Source organism: Phyllobates terribilis, unplaced genomic scaffold (assembly GCF_046119375.1).
Source record: "Phyllobates terribilis strain yellow unplaced genomic scaffold, ASM4611937v1 Scaffold_11__3_contigs__length_659146591, whole genome shotgun sequence".
In the NCBI taxonomy this organism is placed as follows: domain Eukaryota; kingdom Metazoa; phylum Chordata; class Amphibia; order Anura; family Dendrobatidae; genus Phyllobates; species Phyllobates terribilis.
The window spans coordinates 220,657,617-220,678,619 of NW_027362771.1; the positions used below are offsets into that span (position 1 = coordinate 220,657,617).

The 21,003-nt window shown below is 41.2% G+C and overlaps 1 protein-coding gene across 2 annotated transcripts in view; it reads right to left on the minus strand.

Moving 5' to 3' along the window:
- The window catches only part of CPED1 (cadherin like and PC-esterase domain containing 1), a 581,247-nt gene that overhangs the window by 397,600 nt on the left and 162,644 nt on the right, over positions 1 to 21,003 (minus strand). For both annotated transcript variants that reach the window (XM_073652067.1, XM_073652068.1), the window contains exon 4: positions 5,667 to 5,742. In XM_073652067.1, the coding sequence (XP_073508168.1) occupies positions 5,667 to 5,742 (76 nt within the window). The remainder of the gene's footprint in view (positions 1 to 5,666; positions 5,743 to 21,003) is intronic.

Here is a 21,003-nt window from a genome sequence, read left to right on the forward strand (position 1 = left end):
AATGGATTATAATTATGAATCTGTCTTGCATGTCCTGCACCATTTTTATGGTATGTTTTTACAAACTTTTTGCGCTTTCTTTGTGGGTCTTATCTGAAACAGGACATGGCATAACAGGGGACACCATGCTCCCAACTAACAGGTGGCGTAAATCTAGACTAGACAGACTTAAAATTAGATAAATTTGTCAAGCAACATGACACACTTTGATAAATTTGATGCATTTTAAGACTGTCTAGTCTAAGCTTGCAATTAATAAGAATTAAAAAAAATGTTGATAAATATTCCTATTGTGTGAGCATAACCTTGAACTTAAATTTAATGCAGCATCTACATAACTGTAGATGGAAAAACCCAGTATCAGTTTATTATTTGTAACAACAAACAAACAAACACATAAACATACAAACTGTAATATTGTATAGAAAAGATTGTGATTTCACACAATCACATAATCACATACCCTATAGCTGACAGTAAATTATAATTTATCTATTCATCTCCCTATATAGGAACATTTTTTTCACTGCATTTTCTGAAAGGCCAGCAGGTGGCAGACAAGAGCTTGCAGAATATTTATTGTTCAAGCCATAACAAAACCCTTTCCTATAAATACAGCCTGAATATGGGCTCATCATTGCCAAATTTCATCATTCTGCTGAAAAGTACATTTCATCATGGAGTCGGAAGGTCATCTCTGCACTGTTAAACCCAACAGGCGTCATACTTCATTTGTGTTTGTCTCAGTCGACAATGGATTTTAACTTTATGACACTGAGAATAGAATTCTGAATATCTATTAGACAAATCTGCTTTTATATTTATGTAGTTTGTGCAGAAAGCCTTTGAATTCAATCTGTACGGCTAAATGCAGGACAATTGTGGATTATTATGTTCATGATAGCTATTAGATTACTAAAAGCCAGAGCAATCAGTTACTATGAATGGACTAATCCCTTAGTTGATAGCATCAGTTTTCATACATAAGGAAGAGTCAACAGAAAGACTGCTATAAGAGATATTCCAAGTCACCCTTAATCCCAGAACTAATAAAGGGGCTCTTTGGTGTAATATTGTAGGGCCACATTTAACAACATATAATGAGCTTACAAGCAACATATAATGAGCTCCAGAGAAAATAGGCGGAAGTGACAGATTTATGAAAGACTTTTTAATCTTGTTATAGAATGCGTATAATCGGTTTCAGAAAAGAACCATGGGCATTACTGAACAAACTGCTCTATTTGTGGGTGCAGTATAGTGACCTAGTGCTAAGACAACATATAATGTACTCTTTCTGCCTTGTATCTGCAGTGAAACTCACAGTGAATCCACAGCAATATCGCGGATTGAACTGGCATTAGCTAAGGATTTTACTTGATGTATTAGAAGGGTGAAATCCGTGATGGAAATCTGAAGCTTTTCAAAAACAAAATCCTCAGCATGCTCCGATATCTTCTTTGATTTTTCCACTATATCAAAACCCCATCCACATGTAATGTTTTGCAAGTTGTCATTACAGTAAATAAGGAAGTCAAGAGGGCAATGAAAAACAAAAAAAGGGCTTTCGGTAAACTTAAACAAGACGGCAGCGAGGAAGCGCTAATATCTTATAGGGAAAAAAACAAAATCTGTAAGAAACAAATAAGAATAGCAAAAGAGGAGACAGAGAGACTAATTGCCAAGGAAAGTAAAACGAATCCCAAACTGTTCTTTAACTATATAAACAGTAAAAGGATTAAAACTGATGGCGTTGGCCCATTGAAAAATAACCTGGGTAAAATCATAGAGGGCGATGAGGGTAAAGCAAACCTACTCAATAGCTTCTTCTCCACTGTTTTCACAAAAGAAAACAATTTATTGGAGGAAATGCAAAGTAATAAAGTAAACCCTCCGCTAAATATCACCCACCTAACCCAGGAGGAAGTTCAGAAACGCCTAAATAATATCAAAATAGACAAGTCACCAGGCCCAGATGGCATACACCCCCGGGTACTAAAATAATTAAGTAATGTGATAGACAGACCGCTGTATCTTATATTCAAGCACTCTTTATGGACAGGGACTGTCCCACTAGACTGGCGCCAAGCAAATGTGGTACCAATATTCAAAAAGGGGTCTAAAAGTGACCCTGGGAACTATAGACCAGTCAGCTTAACGTCTGTTGTGGGTAAATTGTTTGAAGGATTTCTTAGAGATGCTATTGTAGAATATCTTAATGATAATAACTGTCTAACTCCATATCAACATGGATTCATGAGGGATCGCTCCTGCCAAACAAACCTGATCGCCTTCTACGAGGAGGTGAGCTCACAGCTGGACCGGGGAGAGTCAGTGGATGTTGTATACCTTGACTTCTCCAAAGTGTTTGATACCGTGCCACACAAAAGGTTGGTATATAAAATGAGAATGCTTGGTCTGGGGGATAATGTGTGCAAGTGGGTAAATAGCTGGCTGAGTGATAGAAAGCAGAGGGTGGTTATCAATGGAGTAAGCTCAGGGGGTGTCAGGGTTACTAGCGGGGTGCCTCAAGGGTCTGTCTTGGGCCCTATATTATTTAATATATTTATTAATGATCTAGTGGAAGGGTTGCATAGTAAAATAGCAATATTTGCAGATGATACTAAACTTTGTAAAGTAGTTAATACAGATGATGATAGGGCACAGCTACAGGAGGATTTAGATAAATTGGGGAGTTGGGCCAAAAAATGGCAAATGGGGTTCAATGCCGATAAATGTAAGGTCATGCACATGGGAAAGAAAAACAGCAGTCACCCATACATATTAAATGGGAAACCGTTGGGGAAATCTGACATGGAGAAGGACCTGGGCGTCTTGGTTAACAGCAAATTAAATTGGAGTGCCCAGTGTCAGGCAGCAGCTGCGAAGGCAAATAGAGTCATGGCATGCATCAGAAGAGGAATATGGGCATATGATGAGAACATTGTTCTTCCTCTGTATAAAGCGCTGGTAAGGCCGCACTTAGAATATTGTGCACAGTTCTGGGCTCCGGTGCTCAGGAAAGACATATTGGAGCTAGAGAGGGTACAAAGGAGGGCGACTAAGGTAATAAATGGAATGGAGGGACTAGAATACCCAGAGAGGTTGTCAAAATTAGGCCTATTTACGTTGGAAAAGAGAAGGCTTAGGGGAGACCTCATAAACATGTATAAATACATCAGGGGGCAGTACAGAGATCTCTCCCATGACCTGTTTATACCAAGGATGGTGACAAAGATGAGGGGGCACACTATGCGTCTGGAGGAAAGGAGGTTCCTGCACCAGCATAGAAGGGGATTCTTTACGGTCAGAGCCGTGAGACTCTGGAACTCTCTGGGAGAGGAAGTGGTGATGTCCAACTCACTTAAAGAGTTCAAGAGAGGCCTGGACGCCTTTCTTGAGAACAATAAAATTACATCTTATGCTTAGTTAATTAATCCAGGGATTTAATCTGACTGCCAGATTGGTGTCGGGAAGTGAATTTTTCCTCAATGAAGTAAATTGGCCTATACCGCATGGTTTTTTGTTGCCTTCCCCTGGATCAACGCTGCGGAATAGCTGCAGTGCACAAGAAATAGGCTGAACTGGATGGACGCTTGTCTTTTTTCGGCCTTATAAACTATATGTAACTATATGTACACAGCCGAAGGCTGAATATATACTTCAGATAAGGCGACATTTATACAATCAGTATTCGGTCAGTATTTTACATCAGTATTTGTAAGCCAAAATCAGGAGTGGAACAATCAGAGGAAAAGTATAATAGAAACACGTCACCACTTCTGTATTTATCACCCACTCCTGGTTTTAGCTTACAAATACTGATGTAAAATACTGACCAAATACTGATAGTGGGGCCGTAGCCAAACACTTATTCTGCTGACAGCTCTTCCTCAGGACCGCACCATACTGGTGCTGCATGCACAACTGAGTGTTCATTGTTTTTCAATAGGGAGGAGGGAATAAGACACTGTCAGACACTTCAGGCTGTGGCTTATCAGCCCTGAGAAAAAAAAGGATTGGGCATGCTTAACTTCAAAGTGCCCAACATCCTCATACACACAAGATGGTCACCCAGTCTTGCTAAAACCCATGGGTTTGTATGACTTACATATAATGTATGTTCCTTCTCCTGGATTTAAAAGAGTGACAAATCCAGCTCTGAATATTTGTGGCTCTGAGACAAACTCAGCTCTGCTAAATCATTACATCAATTCTGCTATACCACTGCCAGCTTTGTATTGGACTCTGTGACAAACTTAGCTCTTCTATGTAGCTGAACCAACTCTTCTGCACCGCTGCCAGCTTTGCATTGGACTCTAAGACAAACTCAGCTCTGCTAAATTATTACATCAATTCTGCTATACCGCTACCAGCTTTGTATTGGATTCTGTGACAAACGCTGTTCTGCTAAATCATGACATCAATTTTGCTATACCACTGCCAGCTTGGCATTGGACTCTCTGATAAACTCAGCTCTGCTAAATCATTACATCAATTCTGCTATACCACTGCCAGCTCTGCATTGGACTCTGAGACAAACTCAGCTTTGCTATATTGCTAAGTCAGATCAGCCACATGTTGTGCAGTTCATCTCATCGTTGAGTCTAATCTGCTTCATTAAATCCCGTTTCCTCTCTGCCCCCTCGGCTTCCATTGTTCCATCCGACCTCCCTGTCATCACTCTCTGCTGCATAACAACTACTTATCAGGACCAAGGGTTTCAAAGATCCACCTTACCAGATGAAACATAACGGTGCATTACTGAGTTTAGAATAATTTGAGCTTTGCCAAATGTACAGAAATGATGTACCAGGTCTCGTTTTGGTTATGTTGGCACATTTTGTTTCCGTTGTAAGGTGTCTTTCTTACCACACTATTCATACATTTAGGGAATAGACAAAGTGATACGTGAATGTAGGCCCACCTGAACAGTGTGTGTAGTTTGTTTCTCTTATCATTTCCTATGCATTGAAGCAATATAAAACTAAAATATAAATAATTTAAAGGGGTTGTGCACTACTGGCCATCCTCAGTTTAATCAATTCAGGACCATAATTAATATAAAAACAGTGTATGCACACCTCCTGCAGAGGCACCATTCCAGCTATGTCAGCGCCGTAGTTCCCGAAGAGTGAACTCAGGTTGTAGCCAGTGAGCGGCCACTCATCAGCTGCAGCCTTTACTAGTCCATCAGAGTGGACGGCCGCCCGGACAGAATATGGATGAGCTGCAGCCAAAGAGCGGCCGGTGACTGGCTGCAGCCTGCACAGGACACAATAATGTCACTCTCCAGGAACAGCGGAGTTGACAACACTGGATCGGCGCCTCTGCAGGAGGTGACCATACACGTTTTTTAGTATATAAGGGGTCTTGAATTGATTAATCTGAGGTTGTCTAATAGTGGAGAATCCAGTTAAGGAACAATGACATTTGCATTGCTTTAGAGGGATTTTTTGGGGCGTGTAATGCAAAACAATGAAGCTGATAGAGCAGTACATGAAGGCTTTGCTGGATTGCTTTCAAACACTTTATATTCTGTATTTGCTCAGTGATTCTTACATATTTAAGAGGAATGAGACGCTGCTAAAGCTTCTTTTTCAAGTATCATTGAATAATACAAACAGTTGAATCTCGAAAGGGAAATGTTTTATGTCGCTGTATACCTGGGAAATGTGCAGCCAGCCGACAGATCTCATCCTTCATGCATAATGTCTGCATCATTTGTGGCAGTAGATTCACCTGCAAAATATGAAATGCCTGTGTTATAAAACAGGTGGGTATTAAAGACCATGGGCAATGCTCGTCCCCTGCTTTTCTCCATTTTTACTCTCTTGTAATACTATACATCTTCATTCTTTCTACTCTGACAACTTTTAGAGTGGCATCAATATGTAACAAGCATGAAGCTAATGGAACAATAACTTGTTTTTTTTAAAGGAATTCTTCCACTGACTTGTTTTTTTTCCATATTATACAATGACCTTTGGCTGCGTTCACACTGACATCATGATTCCATCAGGTTAATGTGCTATTATACAGTGTATATCTGTAAGGGCTCACTCTCACTTGCAATTAAATCGGACGAATGCAATCTGATAAAACATCGGATTGCATTTGGACCAATTTAATCCTATGATGGTGTGCTCAGTGGCATTTTTTTTCCAGCTCCGATCGAATCGCGATCGGGCTGAAAAAAAATCACAGCATGCTGGATTCGGATTGCACACACCCATATAAGCCTATGGGTGCGTGTGAAACATCACACTGCACTCGGATAACACCCGAGTGCAATGCGATTCCTGCTGACGCCAGCAACAGAGGAGATAGAGAAATTGATGTCTCAGTCCCCTCCGCAGCTGTGCTGTGATCCTCTCTGTGCAAGATAATAGGAGCACGGAGCACTGACACTCGGCTCCTGCTCGTGGCAGAGCAGGAGCCGAGTGTCATTACCATATCACATCCAATGCCACACACTAGTGGGACCCCAGCCTAACCCTTATTTCTCACATGATACCTGACAGCTTCATTATAAGGCAATGGGATCTGTCACACAAAGGATATCATATAAGTCATGGATCTCCATCCTCCATTCCTTACCACTCTCTTACTTCTCTGTTACCACTGGTTATGTGATGAAAGTGGATGATGGGCTAAAGCAGTGGACATTGGGCAGGGAAATGATGCAGCAATGCACGGACTCACAGGCATATGAATAAATAAAACATTTTACTCCAAAGGACCAGCTGATCAGTAAGGCCTCATTCAGACGTTCGTGATCATTTTTGCACGTAAAAACACAGATTGTTGTTCATCAGTGTTTTGAATCCGGTTTTCATCAGTGCTTGGTCAGTGAGTCAGTTTTTACCATCAGTGTTTGGTCAGTGCGTCAGTATTTACCATCAGTGTTTGGTCAGTGTGTCAGTTCTTATCAACAGTGTTTGGTCAGTGTTTACCATCAGTGTTTGGTCAGTGTGTCAGTGTTTATCATCAGTGTTTGGTCAGTGTGTCAGTATTTACCATCAGTGTTTGGTCAGTGTGTCAGTGTTTACCATCAGTGTTTGGTCAGTGTGTCAGTATTTACCATCAGTGTTTGGTCAGTGCGTCAGTGTTTACCATCAGTGTTTGGTCAGTGCGTCAGTATTTGCCATCAGTGTTTGGTCAGTGTGTCAGTATTTACCATCAGTGTTTGGTCAGTGCGTCAGTATTTAACATCAGTGTTTGGTCAGTGTGTCAGTATTTACCATCAGTGTTTGGTCAGTGTGTCATTATTTACCATCAGTGTTTGGTCAGTGCGTCAGTATTTACCATCAGTGTTTGGTCAGTGCATCAGTATTTACCATCAGTGTTTGGTCAGTGCGTCAGTATTTATCATCAGTGTTTGGTCAGTGTGTCAGTATTTACCATCAGTGTTTGGTCAGTGTGTCATTATTTACCATTAGTGTTTGGCCAGTGTGCCAGTTTTTACCATCAGTGTTTGGTCAGTGTGTCAGTGTTTACCATTAGTGCTTGGTCAGTGTGTCAGTATTTACCATCAGTGTTTGGTCAGTGTGTCAGTTCTTATCATCAGTGTTTGGTCAGTGTTTACCATCAGTGTTTGGTCAGTGTGTCAGTGTTTACCATCAGTGTTTGGTCAGTGTGTCAGTATTTACCATCAGTGTTTGGTCAGTGTGTCAGTGTTTACCATCAGTGTTTGGTCAGTGTGTCAGTATTTACCATCAGTGTTTGGTCAGTGCGTCAGTGTTTACCATCAGTGTTTGGTCAGTGCGTCAGTATTTGCCATCAGTGTTTGGTCAGTGTGTCAGTATTTACCATCAGTGTTTGGTCAGTGCATCAGTATTTACCATCAGTGTTTGGTCAGTGTGTCAGTATTTACCATCAGTGTTTGGTCAGTGTGTCATTATTTACCATCAGTGTTTGGCCAGTGCGTCAGTATTTACCATCAGTGTTTGGTCAGTGCATCAGTATTTACCATCATTGTTTGGTCAGTGCGTCAGTATTTATCATAAGTGTTTGGTCAGTGTGTCAGTATTTACCATCAGTGTTTGGTCAGTGTGTCAGTATTTGCCATCAGTGTCTGGTCAGTGTGTCAGTATTTGCCATCAGTGTTTGGTCAGTGTGTCAGTATTTACCATCAGTGTTTGGTCAGTGCGTCAGTATTTATCATCAGTGTTTGGTCAGTGCGTCAGTATTTACCATCAGTGTTTGGTCAGTGCGTCAGTATTTATCATCAGTGCTTGGTCAGTGTGTCAGTATTTGCCATCAGTGTTTGGTCAGTGTGTCAGTATTTATCATCAGTGTCTGGTCAGTGTGTCAATATTTGCCATCAGTGTTTGGTCAGTGTGTCAGTATTTACCATCAGTGTCTGGTCAGTGTGTCAGTATTTGCCATCAGTGTTTGGTCAGCGCGTCAGTGTTTACCATTAGTGTTTGGTCAGTGTGTCAGTGTTTACCATCAGTGTTTGGTCAGTGCATCAGTATTTATCATCAGTGTTTGGTCAGTGCATCAGTATTTACCATCAGTGTTTGGTCAGTGCGTCAGTGTTTACCATCAGTGTTTGGTCAGTGCATCAGTATTTATCATCAGTGTTTGGTCAGTGCGTCAGTGTTTACCATCAGTGTTTGGTCAGTGTGTCAGTTCTTATCATCAGTGTTTGGTCAGTGTGTCAGTTTTTACCATCAGTGCTTGGTCAGTGTGTCAGTATTTACCATCAGTGTTTGGTCAGTGTGTCATTATTTACCATCAGTGTTTGGTCAGTGTGTCAGTTATTATCATCAGTGTTTGGTCAGTGTGTCATTATTTACCATTAGTGTTTGGTCAGTGTGTCATTATTTACTATTAGTGTTTGGCCAGTGTGTCAGTTCTTATCATCAGTGTTTGGTCAGTGTTTACCATCAGTGTTTGGTCAGTGTGTCAGTGTTTATCATCAGTGTTTGGTCAGTGTGTCAGTATTTACCATCAGTGTTTGGTCAGTGTGTCAGTGTTTACCATCAGTGTTTGGTCAGTGTGTCAGTATTTACCATCAGTGTTTGGTCAGTGTGTCAGTATTTACCATCAGTGTTTGGTCAGTGCATCAGTGTTTACCATCAGTGTTTGGTCAGTGCATCAGTATTTGCCATCAGTGTTTGGTCAGTGTGTCAGTATTTACCATCAGTGTTTGGTCAGTGCGTCAGTATTTAACATCAGTGTTTGGTCAGTGTGTCAGTTCTTATCATCAGTGTTTGGTCAGTGTTTACCATCAGTGTTTGGTCAGTGTGTCAGTGTTTATCATCAGTGTTTGGTCAGTGTGTCAGTTCTTATCATCAGTGTTTGGTCAGTGTTTACCATCAGTGTTTGGTCAGTGTGTCAGTGTTTATCATCAGTGTTTGGTCAGTGTGTCAGTATTTACCATCAGTGTTTGGTCAGTGCATCAGTATTTATCATCAGTGTTTGGTCAGTGCATCAGTATTTACCATCAGTGTTTGGTCAGTGCGTCAGTGTTTACCATCAGTGTTTGGTCAGTGCATCAGTATTTATCATCAGTGTTTGGTCAGTGCGTCAGTGTTTACCATCAGTGTTTGGTCAGTGCGTCAGTATTTGCCATCAGTGTTTGGTCAGTGTGTCAGTATTTACCATCAGTGTTTGGTCAGTGCATCAGTATTTACCATCAGTGTTTGGTCAGTGTGTCAGTATTTACCATCAGTGTTTGGTCAGTGTGTCATTATTTACCATCAGTGTTTGGCCAGTGCGTCAGTATTTACCATCAGTGTTTGGTCAGTGCATCAGTATTTACCATCATTGTTTGGTCAGTGCGTCAGTATTTATCATAAGTGTTTGGTCAGTGTGTCAGTATTTACCATCAGTGTTTGGTCAGTGTGTCAGTATTTGCCATCAGTGTCTGGTCAGTGTGTCAGTATTTGCCATCAGTGTTTGGTCAGTGTGTCAGTATTTACCATCAGTGTTTGGTCAGTGCGTCAGTATTTATCATCAGTGTTTGGTCAGTGCGTCAGTATTTACCATCAGTGTTTGGTCAGTGCGTCAGTATTTATCATCAGTGCTTGGTCAGTGTGTCAGTATTTGCCATCAGTGTTTGGTCAGTGTGTCAGTATTTATCATCAGTGTCTGGTCAGTGTGTCAATATTTGCCATCAGTGTTTGGTCAGTGTGTCAGTATTTACCATCAGTGTCTGGTCAGTGTGTCAGTATTTGCCATCAGTGTTTGGTCAGCGCGTCAGTGTTTACCATTAGTGTTTGGTCAGTGTGTCAGTGTTTACCATCAGTGTTTGGTCAGTGCATCAGTATTTATCATCAGTGTTTGGTCAGTGCATCAGTATTTACCATCAGTGTTTGGTCAGTGCGTCAGTGTTTACCATCAGTGTTTGGTCAGTGCATCAGTATTTATCATCAGTGTTTGGTCAGTGCGTCAGTGTTTACCATCAGTGTTTGGTCAGTGTGTCAGTTCTTATCATCAGTGTTTGGTCAGTGTGTCAGTTTTTACCATCAGTGCTTGGTCAGTGTGTCAGTATTTACCATCAGTGTTTGGTCAGTGTGTCATTATTTACCATCAGTGTTTGGTCAGTGTGTCAGTTATTATCATCAGTGTTTGGTCAGTGTGTCATTATTTACTATTAGTGTTTGGCCAGTGTGTCAGTTCTTATCATCAGTGTTTGGTCAGTGTTTACCATCAGTGTTTGGTCAGTGTGTCAGTGTTTATCATCAGTGTTTGGTCAGTGTGTCAGTATTTACCATTAGTGTTTGGTCAGTGTGTCAGTGTTTACCATCAGTGTTTGGTCAGTGTGTCAGTATTTACCATCAGTGTTTGGTCAGTGTGTCAGTATTTACCATCAGTGTTTGGTCAGTGCATCAGTGTTTACCATCAGTGTTTGGTCAGTGCATCAGTATTTGCCATCAGTGTTTGGTCAGTGTGTCAGTATTTACCATCAGTGTTTGGTCAGTGCGTCAGTATTTAACATCAGTGTTTGGTCAGTGTGTCAGTTCTTATCATCAGTGTTTGGTCAGTGTTTACCATCAGTGTTTGGTCAGTGTGTCAGTGTTTATCATCAGTGTTTGGTCAGTGTGTCAGTTCTTATCATCAGTGTTTGGTCAGTGTTTACCATCAGTGTTTGGTCAGTGTGTCAGTGTTTATCATCAGTGTTTGGTCAGTGTGTCAGTATTTACCATCAGTGTTTGGTCAGTGCATCAGTATTTATCATCAGTGTTTGGTCAGTGCATCAGTATTTACCATCAGTGTTTGGTCAGTGCGTCAGTGTTTACCATCAGTGTTTGGTCAGTGCATCAGTATTTATCATCAGTGTTTGGTCAGTGCGTCAGTGTTTACCATCAGTGTTTGGTCAGTGTGTCAGTTCTTATCATCAGTGTTTGGTCAGTGTGTCAGTTTTTACCATCAGTGCTTGGTCAGTGTGTCAGTATTTACCATCAGTGTTTGGTCAGTGTGTCATTATTTACCATCAGTGTTTGGTCAGTGTGTCAGTTATTATCATCAGTGTTTGGTCAGTGTGTCATTATTTACCATTAGTGTTTGGTCAGTGTGTCATTATTTACCATTAGTGTTTGGCCAGTGTGTCAGTTCTTATCATCAGTGTTTGGTCAGTGTTTACCATCAGTGTTTGGTCAGTGTGTCAGTGTTTATCATCAGTGTTTGGTCAGTGTGTCAGTATTTACCATCAGTGTTTGGTCAGTGTGTCAGTGTTTACCATCAGTGTTTGGTCAGTGTGTCAGTGTTTATCATCAGTGTTTGGTCAGTGTGTCAGTATTTACCATCAGTGTTTGGTCAGTGTGTCAGTGTTTACCATCAGTGTTTGGTCAGTGTGTCAGTATTTACCATCAGTGTTTGGTCAGTGTGTCAGTATTTACCATCAGTGTTTGGTCAGTGCGTCAGTGTTTACCATCAGTGTTTGGTCAGTGCATCAGTATTTGCCATCAGTGTTTGGTCAGTGTGTCAGTATTTACCATCAGTGTTTGGTCAGTGCGTCAGTATTTAACATCAGTGTTTGGTCAGTGTGTCAGTTCTTATCATCAGTGTTTGGTCAGTGTTTACCATCAGTGTTTGGTCAGTGTGTCACTGTTTATCATCAGTGTTTGGTCAGTGTGTCAGTTCTTATCATCAGTGTTTGGTCAGTGTTTACCATCAGTGTTTGGTCAGTGTGTCAGTGTTTATCATCAGTGTTTGGTCAGTGTATCAGTATTTACCATCAGTGTTTGGTCAGTGTGTCAGTGTTTACCATCAGTGTTTGGTCAGTGTGTCAGTATTTACCATCAGTGTTTGGTCAGTGTGTCAGTATTTACCATCAGTGTTTGGTCAGTGCATCAGTGTTTACCATCAGTGTTTGGTCAGTGCATCAGTATTTGCCATCAGTGTTTGGTCAGTGTGTCAGTATTTACCATCAGTGTTTGGTCAGTGCGTCAGTATTTAACATCAGTGTTTGGTCAGTGTGTCAGTATTTACCATCAGTGTTTGGTCAGTGTGTCATTATTTACCATCAGTGTTTGGTCAGTGCATCAGTATTTACCATCAGTGTTTGGTCAGTGCATCAGTATTTACCATAAGTGTTTGGTCAGTGCGTCAGTATTTATCATCAGTGTTTGGTCAGTGTGTCAGTATTTACCATCAGTGTTTGGTCAGTGTGTCATTATTTACCATTAGTGTTTGGCCAGTGTGCCAGTTTTTACCATCAGTGTTTGGTCAGTGTGTCAGTGTTTACCATTAGTGCTTGGTCAGTGTGTCAGTATTTACCATCAGTGTTTGGTCAGTGTGTTAGTTCTTATCATCAGTGTTTGGTCAGTGTTTACCATCAGTGTTTGGTCAGTGTGTCAGTGTTTACCATCAGTGTTTGGTCAGTGTGTCAGTATTTACCATCAGTGTTTGGTCAGTGCGTCAGTATTTGCCATCAGTGTTTGGTCAGTGTGTCAGTATTTACCATCAGTGTTTGGTCAGTGCATCAGTATTTACCATCAGTGTTTGGTCAGTGTGTCAGTATTTACCATCAGTGTTTGGTCAGTGTGTCATTATTTACCATCAGTGTTTGGTCAGTGCGTCAGTATTTACCATCAGTGTTTGGTCAGTGCATCAGTATTTACCATCATTGTTTGGTCAGTGCGTCAGTATTTATCATAAGTGTTTGGTCAGTGTGTCAGTATTTACCATCAGTGTTTGGTCAGTGTGTCAGTATTTGCCATCAGTGTCTGGTCAGTGTGTCAGTATTTGCCATCAGTGTTTGGTCAGTGTGTCAGTATTTACCATCAGTGTTTGGTCAGTGCGTCAGTATTTATCATCAGTGTTTGGTCAGTGCGTCAGTATTTACCATCAGTGTTTGGTCAGTGCGTCAGTATTTATCATCAGTGCTTGGTCAGTGTGTCAGTATTTGCCATCAGTGTTTGGTCAGTGTGTCAGTATTTATCATCAGTGTCTGGTCAGTGTGTCAATATTTGCCATCAGTGTTTGGTCAGTGTGTCAGTATTTACCATCAGTGTCTGGTCAGTGTGTCAGTATTTGCCATCAGTGTTTGGTCAGCGCGTCAGTGTTTACCATTAGTGTTTGGTCAGTGTGTCAGTGTTTACCATCAGTGTTTGGTCAGTGCATCAGTATTTATCATCAGTGTTTGGTCAGTGCATCAGTATTTACCATCAGTGTTTGGTCAGTGCGTCAGTGTTTACCATCAGTGTTTGGTCAGTGCATCAGTATTTATCATCAGTGTTTGGTCAGTGCGTCAGTGTTTACCATCAGTGTTTGGTCAGTGTGTCAGTTCTTATCATCAGTGTTTGGTCAGGGTGTCAGTGTTTACCATCAGTGTTTGGTCAGTGTGTCAGTTCTTATCATCAGTGTTTGGTCAGGGTGTCAGTGTTTACCATCAGTGTTTGGTCAGTGCATCAGTATTTATCATCAGTGTTTGGTCAGTGCGTCAGTGTTTACCATCAGTGTTTGGTCAGTGCATCAGTATTTATCATCAGTGTTTGGTCAGTGCGTCAGTGTTTACCATCAGTGTTTGGTCAGTGTGTCAGTATTTGCCATCAGTGTTTGGTCAGTGCGTCAGTGTTTACCACCAGTGTTTGGTCAGTGCATCAGTATTTATCATCAGTGTTTGGTCAGTGCGTCAGTATTTATCATCAGTGTTTGGTCAGTGCGTCAGTGTTTACCATCAGTGTTTGGTCAGTGTGTCAGTATTTGCCATCAGTGTTTGGTCAGTGCGTCAGTGTTTACCATCAGTGTTTGGTCAGTGCATCAGTATTTATCATCAGTGTTTGGTCAGTGCGTCAGTGTTTACCATCAGTGTTTGGTCAGTGTGTCAGTCTTTGCCATCAGTGTTTGGTCAGTGCGTCAGTGTTTACCATCAGTGTTTGGTCAGTGCATCAGTATTTATCATCAGTGTTTGGTCAGTGCATCAGTATTTATCATCAGTGTTTGGTCAGTGCATCAGTATTTATCATCAGTGTTTGGTCAGTGCGTCAGTATTTATCATCAGTGTTTGGTCAGTGCATCAGTATTTATCATCAGTGTTTGGTCAGTGCGTCAGTGTTTACCATCAGTGTTTGGTCAGTGTGTCAGTTCTTATCATCAGTGTTTGGTCAGTGTGTCAGTTTTTACCATCAGTGCTTGGTCAGTGTGTCAGTATTTACCATCAGTGTTTGGTCAGTGTGTCATTATTTACCATCAGTGTTTGGTCAGTGTGTCAGTTATTATCATCAGTGTTTGGTCAGTGTGTCATTATTTACCATTAGTGTTTGGTCAGTGTGTCATTATTTACCATTAGTGTTTGGCCAGTGTGTCAGTTCTTATCATCAGTGTTTGGTCAGTGTTTACCATCAGTGTTTGGTCAGTGTGTCAGTGTTTATCATCAGTGTTTGGTCAGTGTGTCAGTATTTACCATCAGTGTTTGGTCAGTGTGTCAGTGTTTACCATCAGTGTTTGGTCAGTGTGTCAGTGTTTATCATCAGTGTTTGGTCAGTGTGTCAGTATTTACCATCAGTGTTTGGTCAGTGTGTCAGTGTTTACCATCAGTGTTTGGTCAGTGTGTCAGTATTTACCATCAGTGTTTGGTCAGTGTGTCAGTATTTACCATCAGTGTTTGGTCAGTGCGTCAGTGTTTACCATCAGTGTTTGGTCAGTGCATCAGTATTTGCCATCAGTGTTTGGTCAGTGTGTCAGTATTTACCATCAGTGTTTGGTCAGTGCGTCAGTATTTAACATCAGTGTTTGGTCAGTGTGTCAGTTCTTATCATCAGTGTTTGGTCAGTGTTTACCATCAGTGTTTGGTCAGTGTGTCACTGTTTATCATCAGTGTTTGGTCAGTGTGTCAGTATTTACCATCAGTGTTTGGTCAGTGTGTCAGTATTTACCATCAGTGTTTGGTCAGTGTGTCATTATTTACCATCAGTGTTTGGTCAGTGCATCAGTATTTACCATCAGTGTTTGGTCAGTGCATCAGTATTTACCATAAGTGTTTGGTCAGTGCGTCAGTATTTATCATCAGTGTTTGGTCAGTGTGTCAGTATTTACCATCAGTGTTTGGTCAGTGTGTCATTATTTACCATTAGTGTTTGGCCAGTGTGCCAGTTTTTACCATCAGTGTTTGGTCAGTGTGTCAGTGTTTACCATTAGTGCTTGGTCAGTGTGTCAGTATTTACCATCAGTGTTTGGTCAGTGTGTTAGTTCTTATCATCAGTGTTTGGTCAGTGTTTACCATCAGTGTTTGGTCAGTGTGTCAGTGTTTACCATCAGTGTTTGGTCAGTGTGTCAGTATTTACCATCAGTGTTTGGTCAGTGCGTCAGTATTTGCCATCAGTGTTTGGTCAGTGTGTCAGTATTTACCATCAGTGTTTGGTCAGTGCATCAGTATTTACCATCAGTGTTTGGTCAGTGTGTCAGTATTTACCATCAGTGTTTGGTCAGTGTGTCATTATTTACCATCAGTGTTTGGCCAGTGCGTCAGTATTTACCATCAGTGTTTGGTCAGTGCATCAGTATTTACCATCATTGTTTGGTCAGTGCGTCAGTATTTATCATAAGTGTTTGGTCAGTGTGTCAGTATTTACCATCAGTGTTTGGTCAGTGTGTCAGTATTTGCCATCAGTGTCTGGTCAGTGTGTCAGTATTTGCCATCAGTGTTTGGTCAGTGTGTCAGTATTTACCATCAGTGTTTGGTCAGTGCGTCAGTATTTATCATCAGTGTTTGGTCAGTGCGTCAGTATTTACCATCAGTGTTTGGTCAGTGCGTCAGTATTTATCATCAGTGCTTGGTCAGTGTGTCAGTATTTGCCATCAGTGTTTGGTCAGTGTGTCAGTATTTATCATCAGTGTCTGGTCAGTGTGTCAATATTTGCCATCAGTGTTTGGTCAGTGTGTCAGTATTTACCATCAGTGTCTGGTCAGTGTGTCAGTATTTGCCATCAGTGTTTGGTCAGCGCGTCAGTGTTTACCATTAGTGTTTGGTCAGTGTGTCAGTGTTTACCATCAGTGTTTGGTCAGTGCATCAGTATTTATCATCAGTGTTTGGTCAGTGCATCAGTATTTACCATCAGTGTTTGGTCAGTGCGTCAGTGTTTACCATCAGTGTTTGGTCAGTGCATCAGTATTTATCATCAGTGTTTGGTCAGTGCGTCAGTGTTTACCATCAGTGTTTGGTCAGTGTGTCAGTTCTTATCATCAGTGTTTGGTCAGTGTGTCAGTTTTTACCATCAGTGCTTGGTCAGTGTGTCAGTATTTACCATCAGTGTTTGGTCAGTGTGTCATTATTTACCATCAGTGTTTGGTCAGTGTGTCAGTTATTATCATCAGTGTTTGGTCAGTGTGTCATTATTTACCATTAGTGTTTGGTCAGTGTGTCATTATTTACTATTAGTGTTTGGCCAGTGTGTCAGTTCTTATCATCAGTGTTTGGTCAGTGTTTACCATCAGTGTTTGGTCAGTGTGTCAGTGTTTATCATCAGTGTTTGGTCAGTGTGTCAGTATTTACCATCAGTGTTTGGTCAGTGTGTCAGTGTTTACCATCAGTGTTTGGTCAGTGTGTCAGTATTTACCATCAGTGTTTGGTCAGTGTGTCAGTATTTACCATCAGTGTTTGGTCAGTGCATCAGTGTTTACCATCAGTGTTTGGTCAGTGCATCAGTATTTGCCATCAGTGTTTGGTCAGTGTGTCAGTATTTACCATCAGTGTTTGGTCAGTGCGTCAGTATTTAACATCAGTGTTTGGTCAGTGTGTCAGTTCTTATCATCAGTGTTTGGTCAGTGTTTACCATCAGTGTTTGGTCAGTGTGTCAGTGTTTATCATCAGTGTTTGGTCAGTGTGTCAGTTCTTATCATCAGTGTTTGGTCAGTGTTTACCATCAGTGTTTGGTCAGTGTGTCAGTGTTTATCATCAGTGTTTGGTCAGTGTGTCAGTATTTACCATCAGTGTTTGGTCAGTGCATCAGTATTTATCATCAGTGTTTGGTCAGTGCATCAGTATTTACCATCAGTGTTTGGTCAGTGCGTCAGTGTTTACCATCAGTGTTTGGTCAGTGCATCAGTATTTATCATCAGTGTTTGGTCAGTGCGTCAGTGTTTACCATCAGTGTTTGGTCAGTGCGTCAGTATTTGCCATCAGTGTTTGGTCAGTGTGTCAGTATTTACCATCAGTGTTTGGTCAGTGCATCAGTATTTACCATCAGTGTTTGGTCAGTGTGTCAGTATTTACCATCAGTGTTTGGTCAGTGTGTCATTATTTACCATCAGTGTTTGGCCAGTGCGTCAGTATTTACCATCAGTGTTTGGTCAGTGCATCAGTATTTACCATCATTGTTTGGTCAGTGCGTCAGTATTTATCATAAGTGTTTGGTCAGTGTGTCAGTATTTACCATCAGTGTTTGGTCAGTGTGTCAGTATTTGCCATCAGTGTCTGGTCAGTGTGTCAGTATTTGCCATCAGTGTTTGGTCAGTGTGTCAGTATTTACCATCAGTGTTTGGTCAGTGCGTCAGTATTTATCATCAGTGTTTGGTCAGTGCGTCAGTATTTACCATCAGTGTTTGGTCAGTGCGTCAGTATTTATCATCAGTGCTTGGTCAGTGTGTCAGTATTTGCCATCAGTGTTTGGTCAGTGTGTCAGTATTTATCATCAGTGTCTGGTCAGTGTGTCAATATTTGCCATCAGTGTTTGGTCAGTGTGTCAGTATTTACCATCAGTGTCTGGTCAGTGTGTCAGTATTTGCCATCAGTGTTTGGTCAGCGCGTCAGTGTTTACCATTAGTGTTTGGTCAGTGTGTCAGTGTTTACCATCAGTGTTTGGTCAGTGCATCAGTATTTATCATCAGTGTTTGGTCAGTGCATCAGTATTTACCATCAGTGTTTGGTCAGTGCGTCAGTGTTTACCATCAGTGTTTGGTCAGTGCATCAGTATTTATCATCAGTGTTTGGTCAGTGCGTCAGTGTTTACCATCAGTGTTTGGTCAGTGTGTCAGTTCTTATCATCAGTGTTTGGTCAGTGTGTCAGTTTTTACCATCAGTGCTTGGTCAGTGTGTCAGTATTTACCATCAGTGTTTGGTCAGTGTGTCATTATTTACCATCAGTGTTTGGTCAGTGTGTCAGTTATTATCATCAGTGTTTGGTCAGTGTGTCATTATTTACTATTAGTGTTTGGCCAGTGTGTCAGTTCTTATCATCAGTGTTTGGTCAGTGTTTACCATCAGTGTTTGGTCAGTGTGTCAGTGTTTATCATCAGTGTTTGGTCAGTGTGTCAGTATTTACCATCAGTGTTTGGTCAGTGTGTCAGTGTTTACCATCAGTGTTTGGTCAGTGTGTCAGTATTTACCATCAGTGTTTGGTCAGTGTGTCAGTATTTACCATCAGTGTTTGGTCAGTGCATCAGTGTTTACCATCAGTGTTTGGTCAGTGCATCAGTATTTGCCATCAGTGTTTGGTCAGTGTGTCAGTATTTACCATCAGTGTTTGGTCAGTGCGTCAGTATTTAACATCAGTGTTTGGTCAGTGTGTCAGTTCTTATCATCAGTGTTTGGTCAGTGTTTACCATCAGTGTTTGGTCAGTGTGTCAGTGTTTATCATCAGTGTTTGGTCAGTGTGTCAGTTCTTATCATCAGTGTTTGGTCAGTGTTTACCATCAGTGTTTGGTCAGTGTGTCAGTGTTTATCATCAGTGTTTGGTCAGTGTGTCAGTATTTACCATCAGTGTTTGGTCAGTGCATCAGTATTTATCATCAGTGTTTGGTCAGTGCATCAGTATTTACCATCAGTGTTTGGTCAGTGCGTCAGTGTTTACCATCAGTGTTTGGTCAGTGCATCAGTATTTATCATCAGTGTTTGGTCAGTGCGTCAGTGTTTACCATCAGTGTTTGGTCAGTGTGTCAGTTCTTATCATCAGTGTTTGGTCAGTGTGTCAGTTTTTACCATCAGTGCTTGGTCAGTGTGTCAGTATTTACCATCAGTGTTTGGTCAGTGTGTCATTATTTACCATCAGTGTTTGGTCAGTGTGTCAGTTATTATCATCAGTGTTTGGTCAGTGTGTCATTATTTACCATTAGTGTTTGGTCAGTGTGTCATTATTTACCATTAGTGTTTGGCCAGTGTGTCAGTTCTTATCATCAGTGTTTGGTCAGTGTTTACCATCAGTGTTTGGTCAGTGTGTCAGTGTTTATCATCAGTGTTTGGTCAGTGTGTCAGTATTTACCATCAGTGTTTGGTCAGTGTGTCAGTGTTTACCATCAGTGTTTGGTCAGTGTGTCAGTGTTTATCATCAGTGTTTGGTCAGTGTGTCAGTATTTACCATCAGTGTTTGGTCAGTGTGTCAGTGTTTACCATCAGTGTTTGGTCAGTGTGTCAGTATTTACCATCAGTGTTTGGTCAGTGTGTCAGTATTTACCATCAGTGTTTGGTCAGTGCGTCAGTGTTTACCATCAGTGTTTGGTCAGTGCATCAGTATTTGCCATCAGTGTTTGGTCAGTGTGTCAGTATTTACCATCAGTGTTTGGTCAGTGCGTCAGTATTTAACATCAGTGTTTGGTCAGTGTGTCAGTTCTTATCATCAGTGTTTGGTCAGTGTTTACCATCAGTGTTTGGTCAGTGTGTCACTGTTTATCATCAGTGTTTGGTCAGTGTGTCAGTTCTTATCATCAGTGTTTGGTCAGTGTTTACCATCAGTGTTTGGTCAGTGTGTCAGTGTTTATCATCAGTGTTTGGTCAGTGTATCAGTATTTACCATCAGTGTTTGGTCAGTGTGTCAGTGTTTACCATCAGTGTTTGGTCAGTGTGTCAGTATTTACCATCAGTGTTTGGTCAGTGTGTCAGTATTTACCATCAGTGTTTGGTCAGTGCATCAGTGTTTACCATCAGTGTTTGGTCAGTGCATCAGTATTTGCCATCAGTGTTTGGTCAGTGTGTCAGTATTTACCATCAGTGTTTGGTCAGTGCGTCAGTATTTAACATCAGTGTTTGGTCAGTGTGTCAGTATTTACCATCAGTGTTTGGTCAGTGTGTCATTATTTACCATCAGTGTTTGGTCAGTGCATCAGTATTTACCATCAGTGTTTGGTCAGTGCATCAGTATTTACCATAAGTGTTTGGTCAGTGCGTCAGTATTTATCATCAGTGTTTGGTCAGTGTGTCAGTATTTACCATCAGTGTTTGGTCAGTGTGTCATTATTTACCATTAGTGTTTGGCCAGTGTGCCAGTTTTTACCATCAGTGTTTGGTCAGTGTGTCAGTGTTTACCATTAGTGCTTGGTCAGTGTGTCAGTATTTACCATCAGTGTTTGGTCAGTGTGTTAGTTCTTATCATCAGTGTTTGGTCAGTGTTTACCATCAGTGTTTGGTCAGTGTGTCAGTGTTTACCATCAGTGTTTGGTCAGTGTGTCAGTATTTACCATCAGTGTTTGGTCAGTGCGTCAGTATTTGCCATCAGTGTTTGGTCAGTGTGTCAGTATTTACCATCAGTGTTTGGTCAGTGCATCAGTATTTACCATCAGTGTTTGGTCAGTGTGTCAGTATTTACCATCAGTGTTTGGTCAGTGTGTCATTATTTA